We start from the raw sequence: 21,437 nt of genomic DNA, 5'->3' as shown, positions 1-21,437 counted from the left end.
GTCCATTGAAAGCAAATACTGTTTGATTGCATGTAGTGTTTCTCAAAGGATGTATCCCCTTAGCATCTGTTGTAAGCTTTTTTAGCATCTGAGGCAGTTCTCATTCCTCTCTCCTAATAACTCTATTATTAAGCCAGTTAATAATCAGCAGGCACCCCTTCCCTAGTTTTCATTTTTTTCTCCCTAACTACTTTCATATTACAGGGAATATATATGAAGTATAAATTGATGGTGTTCTCCTGGGTACTCTTAGGTCCCTGACTCCCTGGTGCAGGAAACTGAAAGCCCAGCTCCCCTGAGTCAAGTGAGGGCACATTCCAAGATGTGGTTTATGCACCAGAGCTCCATTCAAGATTTAGCTGAGGTTGAGACTTTGCCTAAAAGTATACGCTTAGCTGGTTCCTTCTTTTCTACTTTCCCTATCTTGCCTCTCCCTCCCCATCCTTCTTCTCCACCACACTCCCTTACAGAACTAAGGAACATCTCTTCAACAACATTCTTGCACACAAATCCTCAACTCAGGGTCTGCTTCTGGGGAAATGACTTAAAATTCTGTGCAATGGAAAAATTCAAGACATTTCATGCTGATAGAGAGAAGAGCCATTGTTTCTGGAGCAAGAAATGTATGCATACCTACTTTATCAATCGAGATTTAGAAGGAAATAGTGGATAAACTCAAATTAGATATTTAGAGAATAGTTAATAAAAGGACTGAGTATAAAGGAGTGGGGCTGGGTGCAGAGAAACAAGGATAGTGCCTGCCTGGAAACTGATAACAAGGGGTGCCATTACCAACCCAAGGCCCCACTGGCAAGAAGGGAACTGGTAACAGAGTTGTATGGAGAGGACTGTGTGACAGAAGCTGTAATCTTATTTTTTTAAAGATTTTATTTACTTATTAATGAGAGACACACACAGAGAGAGAGGCAGAGACACAGGCAGAGGGAGAAGCAGGCTCCATGCAGGGAGCCCAACTTGGGACGCGATCCTGGGACTCCCAGGATCACAACCTGAGCCAAAGTCAGATACTCAACTGCTGAGCCACCCAGGTGTCCCAGAAGCTGTGATCTTAAAGGGTGCAGCCAGCCTAAAGGACCCTAGAGAGAACAAGCTGGCTAAAATAAATACCCCAATCTCATGCTCCTTCATTCTTCCCATCTTTTACCAGTGACCCCACCAGCTGAAAAGAACGGAAGCCAGGTGCAAAAGAGCCCCTTTGTGCAGTACATCTAAGCTGGCCTCTTAGGGCATAGGGCAGGTGGAGAAGAGCAGACAGGGTGTCCAGAGGGACAAACAGAAGCTATCCAACATATCTATCTACCTACTTTCACACACACACACACACACACACACACACACACATGCACGTGCACACACATAAATGCATATACACACACACACAGTTTGTCCTGTTCTTGATTTTGACCTGTGGCCAGACACACATAAATAGACACTGATTTTTCTCTCTGCTGATCTTATTTCTCTTTTCATTTTATTTATACTTCAGGCTGCATGATGTTGTTCATCATACAATCAATAATGAAGAATCAGACATAGTACATTTTTATTAAAGTCTGAGTATGGTGTCTGGGCATCTCAACAGTAGCCCCAAGCCTTAGCCTCTATGATGGCATTTTTTTGTACATCAAAATATGACTCACAGAGCTCACTATATAAAGTGTATCATCTCTTTGGCCTCAGTATTTTGGTATAAAGAGCTCTAATTTATATATCCCTAGAGAACCATACTCATTTTCTTCCAATTGAAAACAAAATACAAATCAAAGATTTATGTTGTTTTTTTTGAAATGACATGGCTGATTGCTGTCTCATCAATCCAGGTGCAAGGATGCCCTCATTATTCCGTTTACTCCCAGATGTCCTCATTATTGGAAGCGATGCTCTCTTTCTATTGGTCTCATTTTCTGTTTTTGAAATGGTCATTTTCCCCACAAGCAGCTTTGGCTTGGTTCAGAATATAAAGCACTGCAAAATGTGCAGATTGAAGACAAAGGGTCACTCAGTTATTTGAAGGTCTTTGAGATTAATCGTGGAAAGCAGAACCCTGGTCCTCAGGATGCTGGCAGGAGCTGATGTGGGTGAGATGAAGGATAGATGATGGAGAAGTACCACTCCCACACATCCCTGGAGGACAGGCAATGCACAGCAGTGCCTTCTGGGCCTCTAGCCCTCTCTCTCTGCTGGGTGCCCTGCAGACTCAGATACAGCTGAACAGAAAACACGTGGGCCATGGGGCACACATTAGCAAATGGCCTACAGGGCTGTCATTTCCAAGTATTAAAATAGTATGTGTTGGGCTATTTTCTTCTGAAATTTTATTTTAATATACTACTGGGGGGTCCAAGGGTTATAGAAGGTGGTGATTTAAAAAAAAATCTCTAAACATCGTGCTTCATTTTGAGGCAGCTGCCTGCATCATCCATGCAGACTCACCACAGAAGGTGAGTGTGAGGGTGGATGGGCTCTGCCTAGAAGCCTGATGCAATCACTATGAGATTATGTAAAGCAAGGCACGTAACCCTCCCAACCCCAGATTCCTTGTAACAAGGAATGAGGTTAGATGAAGTTGGAATCCTCTTATTGTTCTAATATTTCACTACGAACTACAGTAGCCAATGGTCACATATGGTGAGTCTGAACTGAGATGGGTGACCAGTGCCAAAAATCACCAGATTTCCAAGACTCAGTACAAATGCTGGTGTAAGTTATATCATTAAAATTTTTTTATATTGGTTATGTGTTGAAATGATAATAATTTGAGGTATATTGGGTTAAATAAAATAAAAACAATTTCACTACTTTCCCGTTTAAATTGCGGCTACTAGAAATTTTGGAATTATACATGTGGCTTATATTACCTTTCTATTGGACAGAACAGTTTTTAAAATTTATTTATTTATTGACCTATATAAAAATATATGTTCCCAGGTTCCCATTTCTTCTGGATGCACATCAAATTCTAGAAAACTTAAAGTTGTCTTGAATGGCATCATTTTCCATTCAAAGATCTTTTTGTAAAAAGGTAAAAATTTCATGTCATGTTGGCTAAGTGTTTAAGAGAGTGTAAGGGGAAGGAAGAGAAATGGTCCTTAAACTAGAATTTCATTTCCTTCTACTTTGAGTGAAGCTAGAGTGTCAGTCTTGAGACATTTTTAATTTTTAGAACAGTAGGACGTTTCCAGATTGCAGACACATGAAAATAGACGCTTCCCAAAGTGAAGAGCAGTCCTCCTCCTCTGCCATGCACACACATGCAACATCTCTTCTCCACTGAGTGCCAAGTATTTGGAAAGCACCTAAATGCTCAATTCATGAGCTCCAGAAAGCACATGTTCAATAACCACTTCCTGCTATGCATTAACTGCTGAGTCTAATAAAGAACAGTAGACAGAGACAAGGTATAAAATATGCCTTAGGACTAATGATCTGGGTTAGAGAGAGCAGCACAGGGAAGATTCAGAGGCACATGTAAGAGCAGAGTAGAAGGAGGGTAGTTTGTCTGGGGACACTGAGCAAACACTCATCCGCAGGGATCAAGTAGGGAGGGCCTTGCCTATCAGGAAGGAGATCTAGGACCTGACATGAAAGAAGATGGGCTGAATGATCTAACAGAAGCCATGTTTGAGGGGACTCATCCCTCTCTTCCCTGTCATGTTTTATATGGAGATTATCTATCTATCTATCTATCTATCTATCTATCTATCTATCTATCTATCTATCTCCCAACTGGAAGATCTGATTAGAGTCTAATGCTACTTCACACTATTCTGTTACTCTCTCCTATGCATGTTTTTTGCTTACCCAAGGGAGAATGAATGATACAGAGAGGACAAGAGCCAAGGTTGATGTTTCTTTTGAATATCTCATGGTTTCCAGGACAGTAGTAGGTACAGAGTAGGTACTCAATGCTTACTTAAAAAATAATAAGGTAAATTATGCTAAGTCCCTGTGTCCTGTCTTTAGTATATTTCATGAGGGAAAATGGAGAATCCTAATTCCTAACATGGGTTCTTCAGGGGCAAAAGTGTAAATCAGTTTGCCTTCTATTTCCTGTCCCTTTTCTGTGTTTATCTCCTTTCTTCCCAGTATCTTCCTGGGTGCTTACCACCATCATTTTGTCATTGAAACTTTCTCCTAGCCCTTGACTTATGCATCTGGATGGAACCCAGATTTCCCCTTTCCTTCTTTCACCACCCATTTCCTTAGGTCCTCGGGGAGAGTATGATGTCCCTTTACCCACACAGTCCCTGGCTTGGATTAGAAATGATGATCTACTTTAACCATTTAGCCCTCCCTGATGCAGTGTCACTTACGTGAAGATTGTTCTGATCACTTCATATGGTCAGAGAAATAAGAAAGGCATTTATTAAAGAAGTGTAGAAGGAGATGGGAGTTACTATGGAGTGACAGAAGCATTTTTGCTTTGTTTGGTTTTTAAATGTACTGTACGTAAGAAATAACTCATCCCCAACTGTGACTTTGGGGGAGGGTAGATTGAATTTGGTTAGAACTATAAGCTTTCCTTACCCAGAAAAGAAGTGACTCTGTAGATCCTATTAAATTTACAACACCTGAATTTTCTCTCTCTCCTTTAAAAAAAAAAAAAAAAAAAATCCACTGTTGTTGTCCTGGCTTTAATCATTACAAAATTACTTCAAGAAGAAACAGACTTTCTCTACCTTAGATTATTCTTTGGTTAACTTTTTAGAGCTTTTAGCCACCTGAGAAAGCCAGTCCAATACTGAAAAATGTTGCAAAAAGCCACTCAAAGACATCACCTGCCTTAATTCGTTAAGCGTCCCAAGTCCCTGAACAGGCTCTTTGTAAAGTGCCTCTTAATACCAGAGGCAGATAAACTGCAACAGATTCGAGTGAAATGTAGTCTGTACAGGCTGGGTAAATGTTTATGTCTCTTTTCATTTTTCCTTCTATTGCATATAATGTAGAATCAGAGCCTGGCTACTATTTCTACTATCTTTATTTTTGTTTAACAGAGGAAAGCTCAAGTGATAGGTTCTAAGGCAAGACCCTGCTTTTTTCCCAATGATTGTATGCTGGACTAAAATTGACCTTTCACCCCATGCAACCTAAATCGCAGGCACATGGTATTAAATTATCTGCCTTGGTAAGATTGTCCTTGCAAAGCTACACCACAAAGTAGCCATGCTCCACACTCTCCCCTCCTTTGTAGCAAGCCTGGGGATTGGATGTCATTTCAAGTGTCTGGTCCCAGCATTAACTCCACCCCATTCACCGCTCTCAAGAAAGAGTATCTTGTGTTTCTCAAATCACACAACCCCCACCAATTCTGATCTTTCTCCATAGAGAGTGAACACCACCTCCAACATCCCCTAGCTCCCAGGAATCACCATTTTGAATTAATGAGCAATCGCAACCTTAAGGATTCTTGCAGGTAAAAGGGATGCTTGGAGAGAGAACCGGTAGGATGAGGCTCCCATGCCAGAAATTAGGTGAAACAAGAAACATGTCTTCATTCTTACCTTCTGAGACTGTTGGCTGTTTCCTTCCCCAGTGAACATTCTTCTAAGATGACAGCTCTGTAAGTATTCCGCTAACAAATTAGCTATTCACTTAACTGTGTGTCTGTGTGTTGTATAACTACTACTGGATGGAACAACTGTGCATTAAGTACATGAGCATGTGTGTGCACAAGAGTATTAAGAAGGGGGCGGAGGAGCATGCATTGAAAGAGAACTGGGTTCTAAAATAAGACTGATATGCCTTATTTTTTTTAAATTTTATTTCTTCATGAGAGACCAAGAGAGAGAGGCAGAGACACAGGGAGAGGGAGAAGCAGACTCCTCAAGGGGAGCTCAATGTGGGACTCAATCCCAGGACCCTGGGATCATGACCGGAGCCGAAGGCAGATGCTCAACCACTGAGCTACCCAGGTGCCCCCAAGACTGATATGCTTTTTAAAAAAAACCCAAACTTAATTTGAGGACAACTGTAGATTCACATTAAGTTTTAAGAAATAGTGTAACATATATAGAACTTTATAATAGTATATGGACCTTTAACCCAATGGTAATATTTTGAATAACTGTACCAGGAAACTGACATTAATACAGTCGTAGGGCCTTATTCAAAATGTCACCAGTTTTGTATATTCTCATTTGTGTATTTAGTTTAGTGCGATTCTGCTTTTGAATCTCAGCTGTGCTTAGTACTAGCTGTGTGACCCTGAATACGCGCCCTAGCTTCTCTGAGGCCCAGTCTCCTCATCTGCAAAATGGGCATGTCTGTCTCCTAAAGGTGGTGTGAGAATTAGGTAAGATCATTTCTGCTAAGTTTCCAGCACACTGGATTCTCAATAGATGCTACTTTCCTTCCTTTCTATCCCTTGTTCTTTCAGTAGCAAGGGAATGTTCTCCAGTTTCTTCCTGAAATAAGCAGACTTAGGGGTTATCCGGATGAAGCGGCTCCTTCTTCAAGGCCAGTAACGTTTAACCCTGCAGTTCAAAGACAGCACAGTGGACGTCACTTGCCCACAGCTGCTGCCTATAGGCTTGGACTTGGGGTCCAAATCAAAGTGTAAAGATGGGGGTTAGAAAGGAGAGATTTGGGGGGGAGCTGTGGAGTAGGGGTAGGAGGTGGTAAGTACTGAACACTCCTTGGCTGGAGAACTGCCAGTTCCAAGGAATTTCCGAACAGTGTGGCCAGTGACGGAGGTTGGAAGAGCCGCGGAAGGCTGGGTACGGGCTGGGAGCCTCTGAGGACACGGTGGGCAGGTGCGAAGCCGGCCTGGACGGGGTGGGAGGGTCACGGAGGGTCACTCAGCCCCGAGCCAAGTCCAGCGCTCTTCTGTCCCCCGGAGCCCTCTTCCAAGGACGGCCAAGGAGCGCCGAGGGGCCAAGAAATCCGGGACCGCCGGGGGCGGGAAGGGCACCTTGACCCCCACCCCAGGGTCCCGCCGGCCCGGGGCGGGGGCCTTTCCTCGCGCGGAGCCGCGGCTGCCTGGGTGTCCTAGGCTCGGCGGGGCGGGGGGCGCGGGGGAGCCGTAGCCCCGGCTTGGCCGCCTCGAGGCGCCGGCCTCCCCCACCTGCACCGCGCGGACCCGGGCGTTTCCGAGGCGCCACGCGGCGGCCGAGCCGGGACGGGGCTCCCCGGGTTCCCGCGACCCGAGCGGGCCGGGGCGGGGCGGGGCGGGGCGGGGCGGGGCGGACCCCGCGGGGGCCGGGAGGCCGCTCTGCGCTCCTCCCCCGGCAGCCCCGGCGCCGCCCTGGCTCCTCCCCGCCGCGCCGCCGGGCCCGGCCCTTCCTCCCCGCGTCCAGAGCTCCGGGTGGCCGCGGCCGAGCCGGGAGCCGAGCGCGCTGGGCGCGGCCGTCCCGCCGCCGCCGCCTCCGAGCCCAGAGCGCGCCCGCGGCCATGGTCCCTGCGGCGGCGCCGGGCGCTTGAGCCCCGCGACGCGGTGAGCAGGAGCCCGCTCCCGGCCCCCCCCCCGCGGCCTGGGGGTGCGCGGAGGCCTCGCGCCGCCCCCCGCCGCGGGACGGGCTGGGGCTTCCCCTGCGGCGCGCGGGGCCGGGCGGGAGCTGTGCCCGCGGGGCGCTCCCGGGGCCGGGGAGGGGGCGGGGCGGGCCCGGGGCGGGGAGGATGCGCGCCGCGGCCCCGGAGAGCCGCGCTTTTGTACGCGCCGGCCCCTTACATATGGAAATGACGCCCGCGCGGGTCCCCAGTCGCGTCCTTTTGAAGGACGCCCGCCTGGACCCGCGGCGCCGGCTGCGAAGCATTGTCCCGCGTCCTGAGCCCTAACAAAGCGTCCCCCTCGGCTTTGCAGAGCACCGGAGGCGGGCGGCCGGCGGCGCGGGCGCAACGGAGAGGCCGCCAGAAGGTAGGCGAGCGCGGCGGGGGCCGAGCCTGTGCGCTGCCGGGTGACACAATGGGGCGTCTGAGGTTTGGGGGTGCGATGGGCTGGCGGAGCGGAGGCGCAGCTGCATCTGCATCGCAGGTCGCCGGGCCCGGGGTCCTCCGCCACCCGCGTGGTCCCGGCCGCAGCCGCCCGCGGAAGGCCGCTCCCGTGTGCAGGGCCCGCAGCGCGCGGAGTCCCCGAGGCGGCAGAAGGCGGGGTTGTCCAGTCGCCTTGTGCCACCCAGGCCGACTTGCGGTCGAGACGCGGGGGGAGACCCGAGGTGATGAACCTGGGCTCTCTGAGCAGCCGGAGCAGTTTGCGGCCCTTAAACGGGGCGAGGGGGTCTTAGAAGGTGTGTGGGGAAAACGCATATAGGACTTCCCCAGCGCAGTCACTAGGAACTAAGGGGAAAAGGACAACACGACACGCGGTTATTGCCTGGAAGCCTTGCTGGCCAGCCCAGCGCCGTGCAAGTGTGGAGCGCTGCGGGGGAGGCTTCCAGGGTTCCCGGGGCTGGGCTTCTGCAACGACCAGACCGGTCTCTGACAAAAGGACAAAGCTGCTGGAAACACTTCACTGCTGAAAGCTCCCTCTGTGAAGTTAGAGGGAGAGGGAGAGGCATTTTCCTAGTCTCAGCCCTGGACAAACCCGGGTAGAGGTGCTCATAAAACGGGAGCTGGAAAGATTGCCCTACCGTGTACCTTGTTAGACAACTTAGCTATCAGGAGATCCTGTGCCTTCCTTATTTAACAGGGGCAGAGGAATTCTTGAGATGGACTCGTATGGCAAATACAACCTAACTCCTGAATTTGTGAAATCAAAACCGATCGCATGGTTATCTTTTGTGACACGGTAGCCTTTTAGGATTAGAATCCTGATAAAGTCCATCGTGGCACAGGGGCTGAGCTTCTGGGGTCATGGACGATTTGTCAGTTGGGCTCCCTTCTATATGTTGACAAAATCTTACGTCGGCTTGTTTCCAGAGGCTTGACAGTCTACAAGGAAATGTATTTTTCCTGTGTCAGCTTAATTTTATCTTGAATCTTCTCTAGTGGCTAGCGTCTTGGTGGATGACCTGATATATTGGCAGATCTTGCTCTGGAGTTTGTGAAAATTTCCAGGCCGTGCATAAAAGTAACGTGACAGGCTGGCTGAAAAACCAGTTATCTCTTCAGCCGTTGTCAATGTTCTTAGGGAGGTGAAGTGAACTCCTGGGGAGTTCCTTTGTAGGTTTATTTTCACCTGTTCTCTGGCCATTCCGCAGGGGAAAGCATTCTTAATGTCAGCAGAGATAAAGGGAAGGACTTACAGATGTTCCACATGGGTTGGGTATCAATAAAGATATTGCCAAGGCAGGAGAAGCCTTTACAGGGGCAATAGAAGGGAAGCCATCACAGGCATAGTCTTTGCATTAAAATGTCAAAGATCAGTCATTTTAATTAGGCACTTGCTCAGAATGGCCTGGTGTCTTTCGTCATCTTTTTTCATTTTAGATATGTGATGACCCATAATGTCAAAAGATGTTAACTGCCGCAGAGGGGGAGAATAGGGCCCCAGTGAATTCTGAACAGCCAACCTTGATTTAATAGGCAATATTCTTATCTTAAGTCAAATGTTGCTAAAATAAATTGTTTTAAATGTCACTGCAAATGACTTTCTAAACTAACATTTCACCAATCTTGATGCTTCCATTTTCTGTTGATAATGAAAATACATTTTATCAGTCTTACATTTATAAAGGGTTGGCAAGTTGAGCCAGAGCATTTTAGTGGTCTTCAAGCAGCCTCTTTGGGAGGTTTATTTTTATAGATGCCAATTCATCTGTGAGCCAGTAAATTATGTGGTTTGAATTCTGGCTATTGAGCTTACATCTGCTGGGCAGGAGCTGGTGGAGAAACTGAGGCTTGCAAAAAGATGTTTTTATCTTATTACAAATAGAATTTTTAAAAGATTATGGGAATATGTAAGTGAGCAACTTTTTTTTCCCCCAAAATTAGAACACTTCTTTGTTGCAATCTGTATCAGCAGTTAATCATTTATTCAAGCTTTTGGATGGAAAAATTACAAAGTATTTATGTTCTAATGTTCACATAAAAAAACAAAGTTGGGCAACTATTGTTTATAGATGTGAGAAGAGAAGCTCTCCCTGGGGGAACTGTGCTCATAGCTGCAGGCATTCTGGATTAATTCCAGTAAATACGGCTCAAGAAGTGAAAGTTGCTATAAGCAGTCTCTTTCAAGAAAGTAACAAACATGTTTTCTGCTTCTGTAATTTTCTTAGTAGCTGATTACAGGCTATTGATTGAACGTGCGAGGCTAATGATTTTCTTCCTCCAGCTACCCTGAGTTGACTCCCTGTTTGGTAATCTACCTCACTGTTAGATTTAACAAAAGCTTGGTTTTGGCCCATCATTCAGGATAGTAAAATATGAAAAATATTTTGAATGTTTTAGAATAAATGCAAGTAGGATGTAATCAGCAAAGGTGGTTACTTTCTTTCAAATCTATGTAACCTGACTTTTTTTGTGTGTGTGGTGGCATTTAAACTTTTGTGTTCTTTCTGCCATGATTTTATTCTTGGTGATGCTCTGGTGCTTGTGGTATCCAGCTAGAACTGAGGTACTGCCGGGAACTGAGAGGAGGCTACCTCACAGGAGTCATTTTGATGAGCAGCAATAATTTCTGGCAGAAATATCCTATAGAGATATGTAAATAGGGACAGTTGCGTTTTCTATTAAAGCCTTTACTGAAACTGAATTTATTCTTGTCACTATTTCGTTATATGCTGAAGTGAGTCCAAATTGACAAGACTGGAAATCTTTGCAATTAAAGTGTTTGCAAAAAAGAGAAGAAAAAGAAACATTTTAATTTGATCATTGGCGTTGGGAGGCTCTGACTTGCCAAATGGTGAAAGCCGAAGGCATGAATGAAAAGCTTTCCCAAAGTAAGGTTTGTCCATGTTCACCCCTTTTGTTATAAAGTAACTAAATTAGTCACTTGGTGGTCACTGCCTGGTCTGTGGACCCCCAACAGCTATGTCTGAACACAAATCTAAAAGCATCTATTATGATACCCAAGGAGAGCGGCTGAGCCAAGAGGGGCATCCAGACATTCCTCGTAGCTGTTCAGCTGCTGGACCATCTGGAGGGAAATAAAAGGCCTGGGCTAGGGGCTCTGGCATTGTGTTCATTTATTATTTGGTTTTCCCTTGCCAGACTTTGTCCCTTTTTCACTCCCTCTGGCCCAGAACAGAGTTCCCCTTTGGCTGGGGTGCCATTCTTACAAACTGCTTTCTGTACCTCGGATGCTGGAAAGTTCATAAGTTCATGTATCCACTTCATGTTGGCCTTATGTTGGGGACTTCATTATTCCAGCTGTACCTCCACCTCTTTTCCAGTCCCAGTTGGCATTGTATTCATCAGCCAGGGTTGCCGAGCGGAGCGCAGTAACACAGATCTGTAATGGACATCCCTGTCAGGGGCTGCGCATTTTGGCAGCCCTGTTTTGAGTTATTTGGAAGGAAAATGCTCCAAATAGTTCTCAGTATGGGTGGTTATTGGGTGGTAAATGTTTTGATAAATGGCTCTGTGCATCTGCCTCTTATTTATCCATCCCTAGGTTAAAACTCCAAAATATTGCCACACTCGCCCTTCTATTCCAACGGAATTGTAAAGGCTTTCTGTCAGTTTGATGGGGAAGGTAGATGGTGAGGAGAGGCCCTGGGTTGTGGTAGGCTTTATAAAATTGGAATTGTCCTTTGTGATTTGAAGGAGGAGTTGTCACTCAAAACCCAACTTTCTTCATCTCTGAGTAAGATTTCTGTCTCTGGTGGGTGTCTGTAGGCTTTAACTCTGGAAAGCATTGATGGCACAGATTAGACATACTTAAGTGTTCTGAGGAAGTAATTTAACAATGATCAATTTCTGGATTGTGCCCACTGTTGAAGATAGGGGACTCTTCCCGGTCACTTTTATTAAAAAAAATGCATTTCTTCTTTGCTCTAAATCCCAACTCTGCTTTGGAAAAAAAAAAAAAAAAGAGTGCTTGTTCTGTGTATCACTATGCCTTATAGGCTATAATTATTCAGTAAATGGTTTAGAGAGGTAGGGAGGAAGAAACCCCACCCTTCCCCTCACTCCAATTTGGAGGAGTTTGTGGCCATCAGGTTTTCATGGTGGTTTCTGGTACTTGGTACTCTTTGTTAGCTGATTAACACATGAAGGTAGAGATAAGGGATTTGCCTTGATGTCATTTCAGTGGTTACATTCGTGTGTTGTGTGTGCATGCATAGGATTGAGAGCATAATTTATAGAGTCCAGAGTTCAGATCTCAGCTCCACCCCCATATTAGCACTGTATCCTTGGACGAGTTGCCTGATTTTACATCTTAAAATGGGATTATGATGTCTACTTTAAAGAATTAGAAGGATTAAATGAGATCATTTATGTGAAGTACTCAGTGTAGGCCACACTTAGAGTAGGTGCTCAGAAGTTTAAAAAAAAGTTTCTTCTTAATTCCAACTATATTTCAGCCTTTCTGCTTTTGTTTGATGTTAAATGTATCAGTAATCTGCTTTTTTTTTTTTTTCAGGTTTTTTTTTTTTTTAATTTTTATTTATTTATTTATGATAGTCACAGAGAGAGAGAGAGAGAGGCAGAGACACAGGCAGAGGGAGAAGCAGGCTCCATGCACTGGGAGCCCGATGTGGGATTCGATCCCGGGTCTCCAGAATCGCGCCCTGGGCCAAAGGCAGGCGCCAAACCGCTGCACCACCCAGGGATCCCAGTAATCTGCTTTTAAAGATGGAGGAGGCATGGAGTCTTAACTTGCTGCCGCTAACTATTTATTTATTTATTTATTTATTTATTTATTTATTTATTTATTTATTTATTAAGATTTTATTTTATTTACTCATGAGAGATACAGAGCGAGCGAGAGAGGGGCAGAGGGAGAAGCAGGCTCCACGCAGGGAGCCCGATGCGGGACTCGATCCCGGGTCTCCAGGATCAGGCCCTGGGCTGCAGGCGGCGCTAAACTGCTGCGCCACCAGGGCTGCCCTTATAATATTATTTATATATGCATTACCTGCTCTGTGCATTCTTCTCTGTGAGGCATTCCACAGCCTCTGCTCTGCTTCTCTGAAGGCCGATCTCTGGCTGGTTGACTAAGTTACCTTTCTTCAGTTTACCCCTCCTTTGTCAGTCGCTCCTGTTTTCTTAGTGGTTTTCTCAATTCTACTCTTGTATCAACTTTCTCAGGGACTGTCCTGTCACTTGCTTGCCATCTTTAACCCCCAAGACAGCCCTTTCAGATAGGTATTATTTTTTTTATTTTATGTATTTATTATTATTATTATTATTATTATTATTATTCATAGAGATGCAGAGAGAGAGAGAGAGGCAGAGGGAGAAGCAGGTTCCATGCAGGGAGCCTGAGGTGGGACTCGATCCCGGGTCTCCAGATCACGCCCCAGGCTGCAGGCGGCGCTAAACCGCTGCGCCACCGGGGCTGCCCTCAGATAGGTATTATTATCCCTATTCTATAAACAAGAGGACTTTGGAGAGTGTTTAGTTTAGATTCTCCTCCAAAGTCATGTCCTAGAATTCCCGCCCCCACCCCCACCCCCACCCCCAAATCCCTGCAAATGCAGCTGAAGTTTATGAATCTATTGGCTTAATTACTAACTCCTTAAACTCCAGCCAGTTCTGGATGCTACAGTTTGGGATGGATTCTGGCTTTCTACTGCTTAGTTACATCTAAGACTGAAAATGCCTTTGAAAAAAAGGGTTGGATGGGGAAGGAGAGGTGTGCTTGTGGAAGAAACAGGCATTTTAAAGTCTTCATATGCTCATTTTATCACTCATTCAGAGTAAGTTACCACTCAAGGGATCTCCCTACACTGTCAGTCCATGATGTTTACTGGGTCCCTGGTGTGAGGAACAGACTGTACTATGCATTTGGGGGAGGATGTAAAAGAAATGAGTTGTGGACCTTGTCCTTAAGGAAATTTCTGCCAAGTGAGGAGAAAAAAATTCTTGCACATGAAATTACTCATGAACATTTGGGGAATAATAGCAACCAGTAAAAATGCATTCTGTGCCAAATGAGGACTGACAACTTGTCACCATATGTAACATCGTTTGGATGTTTCCGTATGCTCATTTGTTCCGCAGATTTGGGGCTGTTTTCCACCCCTTCAGTCAAAAGAATGTTTTCTGAAGCACAGTGTCTTGGGAAGGAGGGAGATGAAATAAAGAGATAGAAAAGGAAAGCTGCTGTGAAGAGATTGATTTAGTGAAAATCCAATGACCTCCCAAAGATCAGGGAATGATAGTTTATGAAATTCAGAGCTATGGATAAGATCAGGACTTTGCAGTACATGATGAGTTTTAGGATTTTCTTTCATTGGTCTAAATGAACCTATCCCCGCCCCTTAAAAATAATTTGAAAAAGAGGAAATGTTAGAATTCTTTCACTTTTGAGTTTGTTTTTTTTTAATGCAAAATCAAGTGAAAGTCGAATAGGCAGCCTTTTATGAAGTTGGTCAGATTGTAGCCTGTAAACCTGGGACTGTAAAACCCAGAGTGGGGCTGAGAGCTCTCGCAACCCTGAAAATCCCAGCACACCTGGGTGTTCTCAGATCTTAGCCAACAGCAACGTGCAGACTCTGAGTAAATCTCATTAGCTAGGCATTGGCCCTCTCTAAATTCCTAACTTTTGTGGCTTTGCTTAACACCTTGGTGTTTCTTTTCTGATGCTCTGATGTTTATATAGCACTCTCAACTTATTTTGAAAACATTTGCATGGTGATTAGTTAACCCAACAGACCAACCCTGGGAAGGCAGCCAGAGCCCGCAGCACCTTAGTAATAGAAAAGCTGATAATTAGAAGACCCATTCTCCACTTCCCTCTCTCTCTCTCTCTCTCTCTCTCTCTCTCTCTCTCTCTCTCACACACACACACACACACACACACACACACCCGGACCAGGAGCCTGGATCTAGATGGTGCTACATTGCTTTAATGAGTGGCCTCAGTAAAAACTGAAGAGTGGTGGAACTATTTGAATCCACCTAGTTCTGCTGAAACTCTTGGGATGGTCAAGACTCTGTTTTAGCTGGTAGTATTTTGAACAGTGTCTGTGGGAAGAAAGCACTGCCTAGAGTGGCACTGACGTGTGATGGAAGCTTCTCTCGTTTTCAGTCCTGTCCATGTTCAACACCTGAACTTGCATGTTGCCTGTGTTTCCCATCTGCTCTATGAACATCACCTCTAAGTTAGAGAGTTCCCTTACTCAGGGCTTTTTTTTTTTTTTTTTTTTAAGATTTTATTTATTTATTCATGAGAGACAGAGAGAAAGAGAGGCAGAGACACAGGCAGAGGGAGAAGCAGGCTCCTCGCAGAGAGCCCAATGTGGGACTTGATCCTGGGTCTCCAGGATCATGCCCTGGGCCGAAGATGGCGCTAAACCACTGAGCCACCAGGGCTGCCCACTCAGGGCTTTTGTTAAAGGTGCTGCCTTTTTTTTTTTTCCTTACGATTTTATTTATTTTTTCATGTGAGACACAGAGAGAAGGGCAGAGACCTAGGCAGAGGGAGAAGCAGGCTGATGTGGGGCTCCATCCCAGGACCCCGGGATCATGACCTGAGCCAAAGGCAGACACTCAACCACTGAGCCACCCAGGTGCCTCAGAGGTGCTGCTTTTAAAACTAGAATGGTGATTGCCAGGAGCTGGGGGAGGAGGGCAGTGGGAAGTTTCTCTGTGGTGCGTACAGTTTCAGTCATGCAAGATGAAAAAAGTTCTGGAGATCTGTACAACAACACAACATATAGTGAAGATTGTCCTCACACCTAACATTTTGTTAATAAATTTTTGTAAAATTTCATGTTATGTGTTTTTTTTTAATCATAGTAAAAAATGTATTGGCAAGAAAATATATTTTTTAAAGTGCTGCTTATAGTCAAGGGGCTGATTCTGAGAGCCTTGTTTCAGATGGCTGAGGTCACCGTCTCCAGGGTATACGCTGTGTTTGGCTTTATTGCATCATGGTGAAGGGAGCTTCAGATGGGCAGGTTTCAGGCTTATTACTGGAAGCCACACCACATTAAAAATTAAATACTGTGTAAGCAAAAAAACCCCAGATTTCACTCTTAAGATAGGAGGAACCTAGAATTTCATAATGTATATTTTTAGCAAAAATGATTCTGAGTTCATCATGAGTCCATGTTTTTATTGATCCCAGGAAAGGTAGAGAAACAGAAGGGTTGGGGGTTGGGGGTGGTCCAGAGGACATAAAACAGGTTGACCAGGTGTGCAGATGTGAGATGGTCTGGATAAGGGAGGTTCCCTGAGACTCTGTATGATTCGTCTGGTCTGCGGCTCCTCTGAACCTCATAATCTGAAAGCTTGGAGTAGTGTTTTCCCCTTTCTCTAGGCAACTAGGCATTACCTAAAGCTCCTGGGGACTAAAGTGAGCTTCAGGGACTGCTCTTCCTGTCACACCTCATGTAATTGCACCAGTGAAGTTAATTGTGCTGCTTTTTGAGGAACTTGTGTAAAAGGCGTGTGTCTCATGTAAACAGGGAGGTGGTTTTGTATCAGACATGTTCATCTAGTGCTTCTCGCAGCAAGTCTTCAGGCCAACAGTGGTGGGGGGCATCTAGGCTGAACGATGTGGAACTAAATAGGCTGGCCACAGGGGTGGGTTGCAACATCTGGGCAGGCGGGCTGGAGCTCGCCAACTTGCATGGAAGCTCAGGCCCCACAGCCTATTGGTCTACCAAGTAGTTTGAAAGCACTGAGTATCCGAAGTGGCCTTTCACCTTCTGTAAGTCCAGGGCCAGATGATCTGATAGGAGAACTGCTCTTTTGGTCTTGAGTTTGAGACTGGCTGCCCGCCTGAAGACCAGGCAGGAGAGGAGACTCCCTCATTCTGGTAATGTTACCCCGCGTGACCCGGCCTGTGGCTGTGGCCCTGGTGTGAGTGCCTGTGGGAACTGGGCTGGCCAGGGCTGGCTCCTGGAGAGCCCTACCGTCTTGCTGGGGGTTGGGGCAGGGGATGGCGGGGGCGGGGGGCAGCATCACCTCTCCTGCCTGCCTCCACTGAGGTCCTGATTGACCAGCACCAGGGGCCAGGCCACACAGAGCATTCCTGAGGGGCTGGCCAGGGCACGGGTGGGATTCCCGGGGCTGCCACAACCCGCCCTTGTCTCTGTTCCACACAGGTGAGCGCCGTGGGCTATGGGATGGATGAGGTGGAGCAGGACCAGCATGAGGCTCGACTCAAGGAGCTGTTTGACAGTTTTGATACAACGGGCACCGGGTCCTTGGGACAGGAGGAACTCACCGACCTTTGCCACATGTTGAGCTTGGAGGAGGTGGCCCCCGTGCTCCAGGAGACGCTGCTTCAGGACAACCTGTTGGGCAGGGTAAGGTGGGGAGGGGGAGAAGGCAGGCAGCGGGAGGGAAGTGGGTGCAGCTTCTGTCAGGTGCTGGCGGGGCGGGCGGGGGTAGAGTGTGTGCAGAGCACGCGTGCTGCAACTTGCTTCTGACATCCTGGCTGTGTGTGCCCCTAGCTGCCAAGCTGATAAACAGAGAAAATGTAATGGCAGGACCCAACAGTGTGGTTTGCTCGTGTTATGGAGGAGGGCCTGCTTGGATTTGTGCTCTGGAATAAAGGGGTGCCCTGAGCATCTTAGATGAAGACAGAAAAAGGGGCAATGAGAGCATGTTTTCCAATGCTCGTTCATTGTGGATCATTTTATGGCCTCTGCATTTATCATTGGGGCAGAAGGAGGGGACCACGATCTCCCTTGAAGAGAAGGAAAACACAGTAAGAAAATTGCCACTCACAGAATGAACGGATTGCTGTTATGACTTCTACTCCCAATAAAGCTGTTTCTTGTGCAGATTGCTTCTGGGGTGAAGTATTAATTAAACCTTTCACCTAGGAAATAAGACAGGAGGGTAAGTAAATACAGTGCAGGTTCATTTAAAACCCAGCACGACTTGCTTCCAGCAGGGATATGTGCTTATGCTGATGGTAACTTCTGCATTTGACAACAAATAGTCAGTGTTGTCCCCACAGATCAAGTCACAGAAATGAGTACAGGGTGAAGAGGGACCTTTTGAACTCTTGCTGTTAGTGGGAAGGATGTTCTCTCTGTCTCTACCTTATATTGTCTTTAGTTCTTATAATTCTAAGAGCATCATTTGTATGGCTTTGAGTCTTGCTATTGATTTTTTAGAACAGATGAAAGGAAAAGTGGGCAATTCTCCGAGCTCTGTTGTTGTCATTGATGACACTTTGTAGACAATGGTTTTTATCATGTGGTATGAAGTGGGGAAGGAGTTGTGAAATTCAGCTTTATTCCAGTGACTGAATTTCCTTTTTTTCGTTTCATTTTCATTGTCTCTTAGTTGACACGTTGACACGTTGGGTAAGTGACCTCAGATACAGCACGACGTATTGGCTGTCTGTGACACAAGACAGACGGGAGTAGCGATCATCCTAAAATGAATGTACAAAGGATGCTATTCTCAGGGGTTTGGCACTGTGAATGTCATGTTTATCAGGGCTCACACTTAGGAAAAACAAATGTGAGGTGTTTTACGAAACTGGAACCATCCTTGTTCACTCTGGGAGGGGAGGGATTAGTTGCTTGGGGATACATGTGGTCTCTGAAAAATGCTGAAATCTTGCTTCAGAAGCCATAGAAATGGGAGGTTTGGGGATGAAATCCTTTGCTCCTCATGCAAGGCACTCAAATGTGTTTTTCGTTCTGTCTCATTCGCGGACACCTTGGGGAGGCAAGGGAGTCTCGCTTCCCACTGTGGTCCTTGGAGATCTCAACCCTTTGGTATACAGGAGTAGTACCAAGAGTGGATCTGTCTCAGCGCTTATTAAAGCCTGAGAAGACAGATACAACCTCACGTTTCCTTGAGAGGTTGTCTCCGAGTCAGCGTAAATATACAACCCTCTGCCGTTAACAGATTGCACCTTGGTAGCACATTAACAGTCTGCTCTCCAGATGTTGCACATCTTTGCCCTCATTCAGCAAACTAAAACAAGGGAACAGTTATCGATTGATTTGTTAACGACTTGACACTATCAGCCCGCTTTTTACGTTTGCTATTTGCTTGTGAATAATGAATACCTAAGTGGTCTATAGCCTGATATTTACTTAGTGAGCCAGTGATAAAAGTTAAATAGATGTATGCATATTGATTTCATGTGGGAGGTCCCTGGTGACTGTCTTGAGAGCAGGGTTGGCATGAATTAATGCACTACTGCTCGATTTGCATTTTTTATGAAACGGAATTATTCTCCTCAGATGATCACATAAACTTGGCCATATGTTCTTAAGATACTCTATATGGTCTATAATTTTAAATTAGAAGGAAAAAATTCCTTAGGACTCACTGCAGAATTCTAAGTGCCAAAACCTTCATGATAATATTGAGTATGGATCATAAGTTGGAAATTTATAAGTTTCTTTTCAATGCCAGTCATCCTTCCTCTCTTTAGCAGGTATTTATAGAAAAACTTATATAAGAGTTCACAGTTTGCTTCATACGCAAGGACAAAGAAATAGCACGACAAATCCAAATATATTCAACTACTCATTAATTCAACAAATGTGTATTGTCGGGGTCCTGCATGTCAGGCATTCTGCTAGTCTATGGTATAGGTGCAACTTATTTATGTTTATCATAGATAAGGTTTTCCATTAGATTGGCTTTTGGATATAGTAATATCCAACAGCTTCCTGGATTTTTAGAGTTTAAATTTATCTTTAAATTTTAATAAGTAGAGTTTTTAAATAAAACAAAACTTCCAAGTTTACCTTTATTGGAATTGAGCTGAATGAATTATTTTTTTTCTTGAAAAAGATAAAAAGCATTGTTCTCCTCAATAAGAATGAATATTTCTGTTTATTTTTTTCTTTTAAAATCCATCTGTAATAACTTTCTGTTTTTTCTTTAAGCTTAATATTTCTTTTGACAGTTAAGGAAAACGATTGAAATTGACTTGCCATTTTCATGCATTTTGCTACTAGGCCATTTACCCCCCAAATTATGTTTCTTTTTTCTTTTTCTTTTTTCCAAATTATGTTTCAATTCATCTATCTGATCTTGCTTTATAACTTGAAGTCGTATTCCCCAGAGCATGGTACTCACCATATAAGTGTTTGAAATACCTGATGATTGTGGATCACTGATTTGAAGGAAGCAGGACATTGCCGGTAGGTGTTTCCTGCTACATTATCACAAGGGCTCCATCCACATCTTGGTCATCTGTTAGGCACCTGTCAGGTGGGTGGGAGCCCAAGGCCAGGGACTCCTACGATACTGAAGACCTTTTAGTCTGGTCAGGTAATGTGCCTGGCAGCTGAATGGTCCTGAGAGCAAATATTACAAACATATAAGGAAACAGAACAGCATTGGCTTTCTTATTGAACCAAGTTTTCATCTAAGCAATTGATATTGGTCACAGGTGCTTCATGTTTTCTGTCTTTTGTTATTATTTTTAAAGATTTTATTTATTCATTCACAGAGAAGCAGAGACATAGGCAGAGGGAGAAGCAGGCTCCCCTCAGCGAGCCCGATGTGGGACTCAATCCCAGACTGAGGATCACGCCCTGATCCAAAGGCAGATGCTCAACTGCTGAGCCATCCAGATGTCCCCTTATTGTTATTTTTTAAAATTCAAGTTAGTTAACATATATTATTAGTTTTGGGGTAGAGTATAGGATTCATCAGTTGCATGTCACAGCCAGTGCTCATTGTATCATGTACCCCCCTTAATACCCATTGCCCAGTTACCTCATTCCCCCATTCATCTCCCTTTCAGCAACCCTCAGTTTGTTCGCTAGAATTAAGAGTCTGTTGGTTTTCCTCCCTCTCTGTTTTTATCTTATTTTATTTTTCCTTCCCTTCCCCTATGTTTATCTTCTTTGTTTCTTAAATGTGTCCTTTCAATTAAATGTTTTCATATGCCTCTCATTAGAAATCAAGACATATGATAGTCTACCTTGGTTTTATTGAAGCTGTTAGTTATATCATTTTTAAAAATGTATTATCCTTTACTTAAGGAATATAGCAACTTTGAAACCAAACAGACCCCTGAGATTCTAAGGAGTTTCCTTGCTGTATTCTCTGATACGAATCTGGTTGCCGAAGTACTCCATGTCCTGGGCACTCTTTAGAATCAGAACAAGCCACCTGGTCACAGAACTCACAGTTGGCTTCCAAAGAGTCCCATTGGTGTGTGGACTTTGCTCATAAAAGGCACTTTGAAATTTTTAGTGTTAAAATCTGATAGCTTTACAAATAAATCATTTAGTGCAGTTTTCCCACCTTCATTTTAAAGTGCTTGGGGCTTCTTTTATAAATATTATGATTAATTTCATGTGGTGGATTTGCTTGTTTGTTTCCAGTCCATTAAAGCTTTTTAAGATTTCCTTCTCTTATGTACTTTAACTGTTTGTAAAGTTAATCAGAAATACAGAAGTACCTTCTGGCCATGATTATCTCAACGTGTG

General features: G+C 44.9%; 1 protein-coding gene across 16 annotated transcripts in view; it reads left to right on the top strand.

Moving 5' to 3' along the window:
• The first annotated feature begins 7,434 nt into the window (after window positions 1-7,434).
• NIN (ninein) overlaps window positions 7,435-21,437 on the top strand; it is a 98,439-nt gene continuing 84,436 nt past the window's right edge. For 6 of the 16 annotated variants that reach the window (XR_005363242.1, XM_038544684.1, XM_038544682.1 and 3 more), the window contains exons 1-2: window positions 7,689-7,873; window positions 17,118-17,321. Coding sequence is in view for 14 of the 16 variants with exons in the window: in XM_038544684.1 (XP_038400612.1) it covers window positions 17,139-17,321 (183 nt within the window). In the remaining 2 variants the exon portion in view is untranslated. Of the gene's footprint in view, window positions 7,454-7,686; window positions 7,874-17,117; window positions 17,322-21,437 lie in introns of those variants that run through there. The other 10 variants (XR_005363243.1, XM_038544689.1, XM_038544685.1 and 7 more) reach the window with 7 other exon arrangements.

This window comes from Canis lupus, chromosome 8, assembly GCF_011100685.1.
Source record: "Canis lupus familiaris isolate Mischka breed German Shepherd chromosome 8, alternate assembly UU_Cfam_GSD_1.0, whole genome shotgun sequence".
Taxonomy (NCBI): Eukaryota; Metazoa; Chordata; class Mammalia; order Carnivora; family Canidae; genus Canis; species Canis lupus.
Note: the sequence above shows the minus strand (reverse complement) of the source record. Positions and strands in the feature narration are given on the sequence as shown.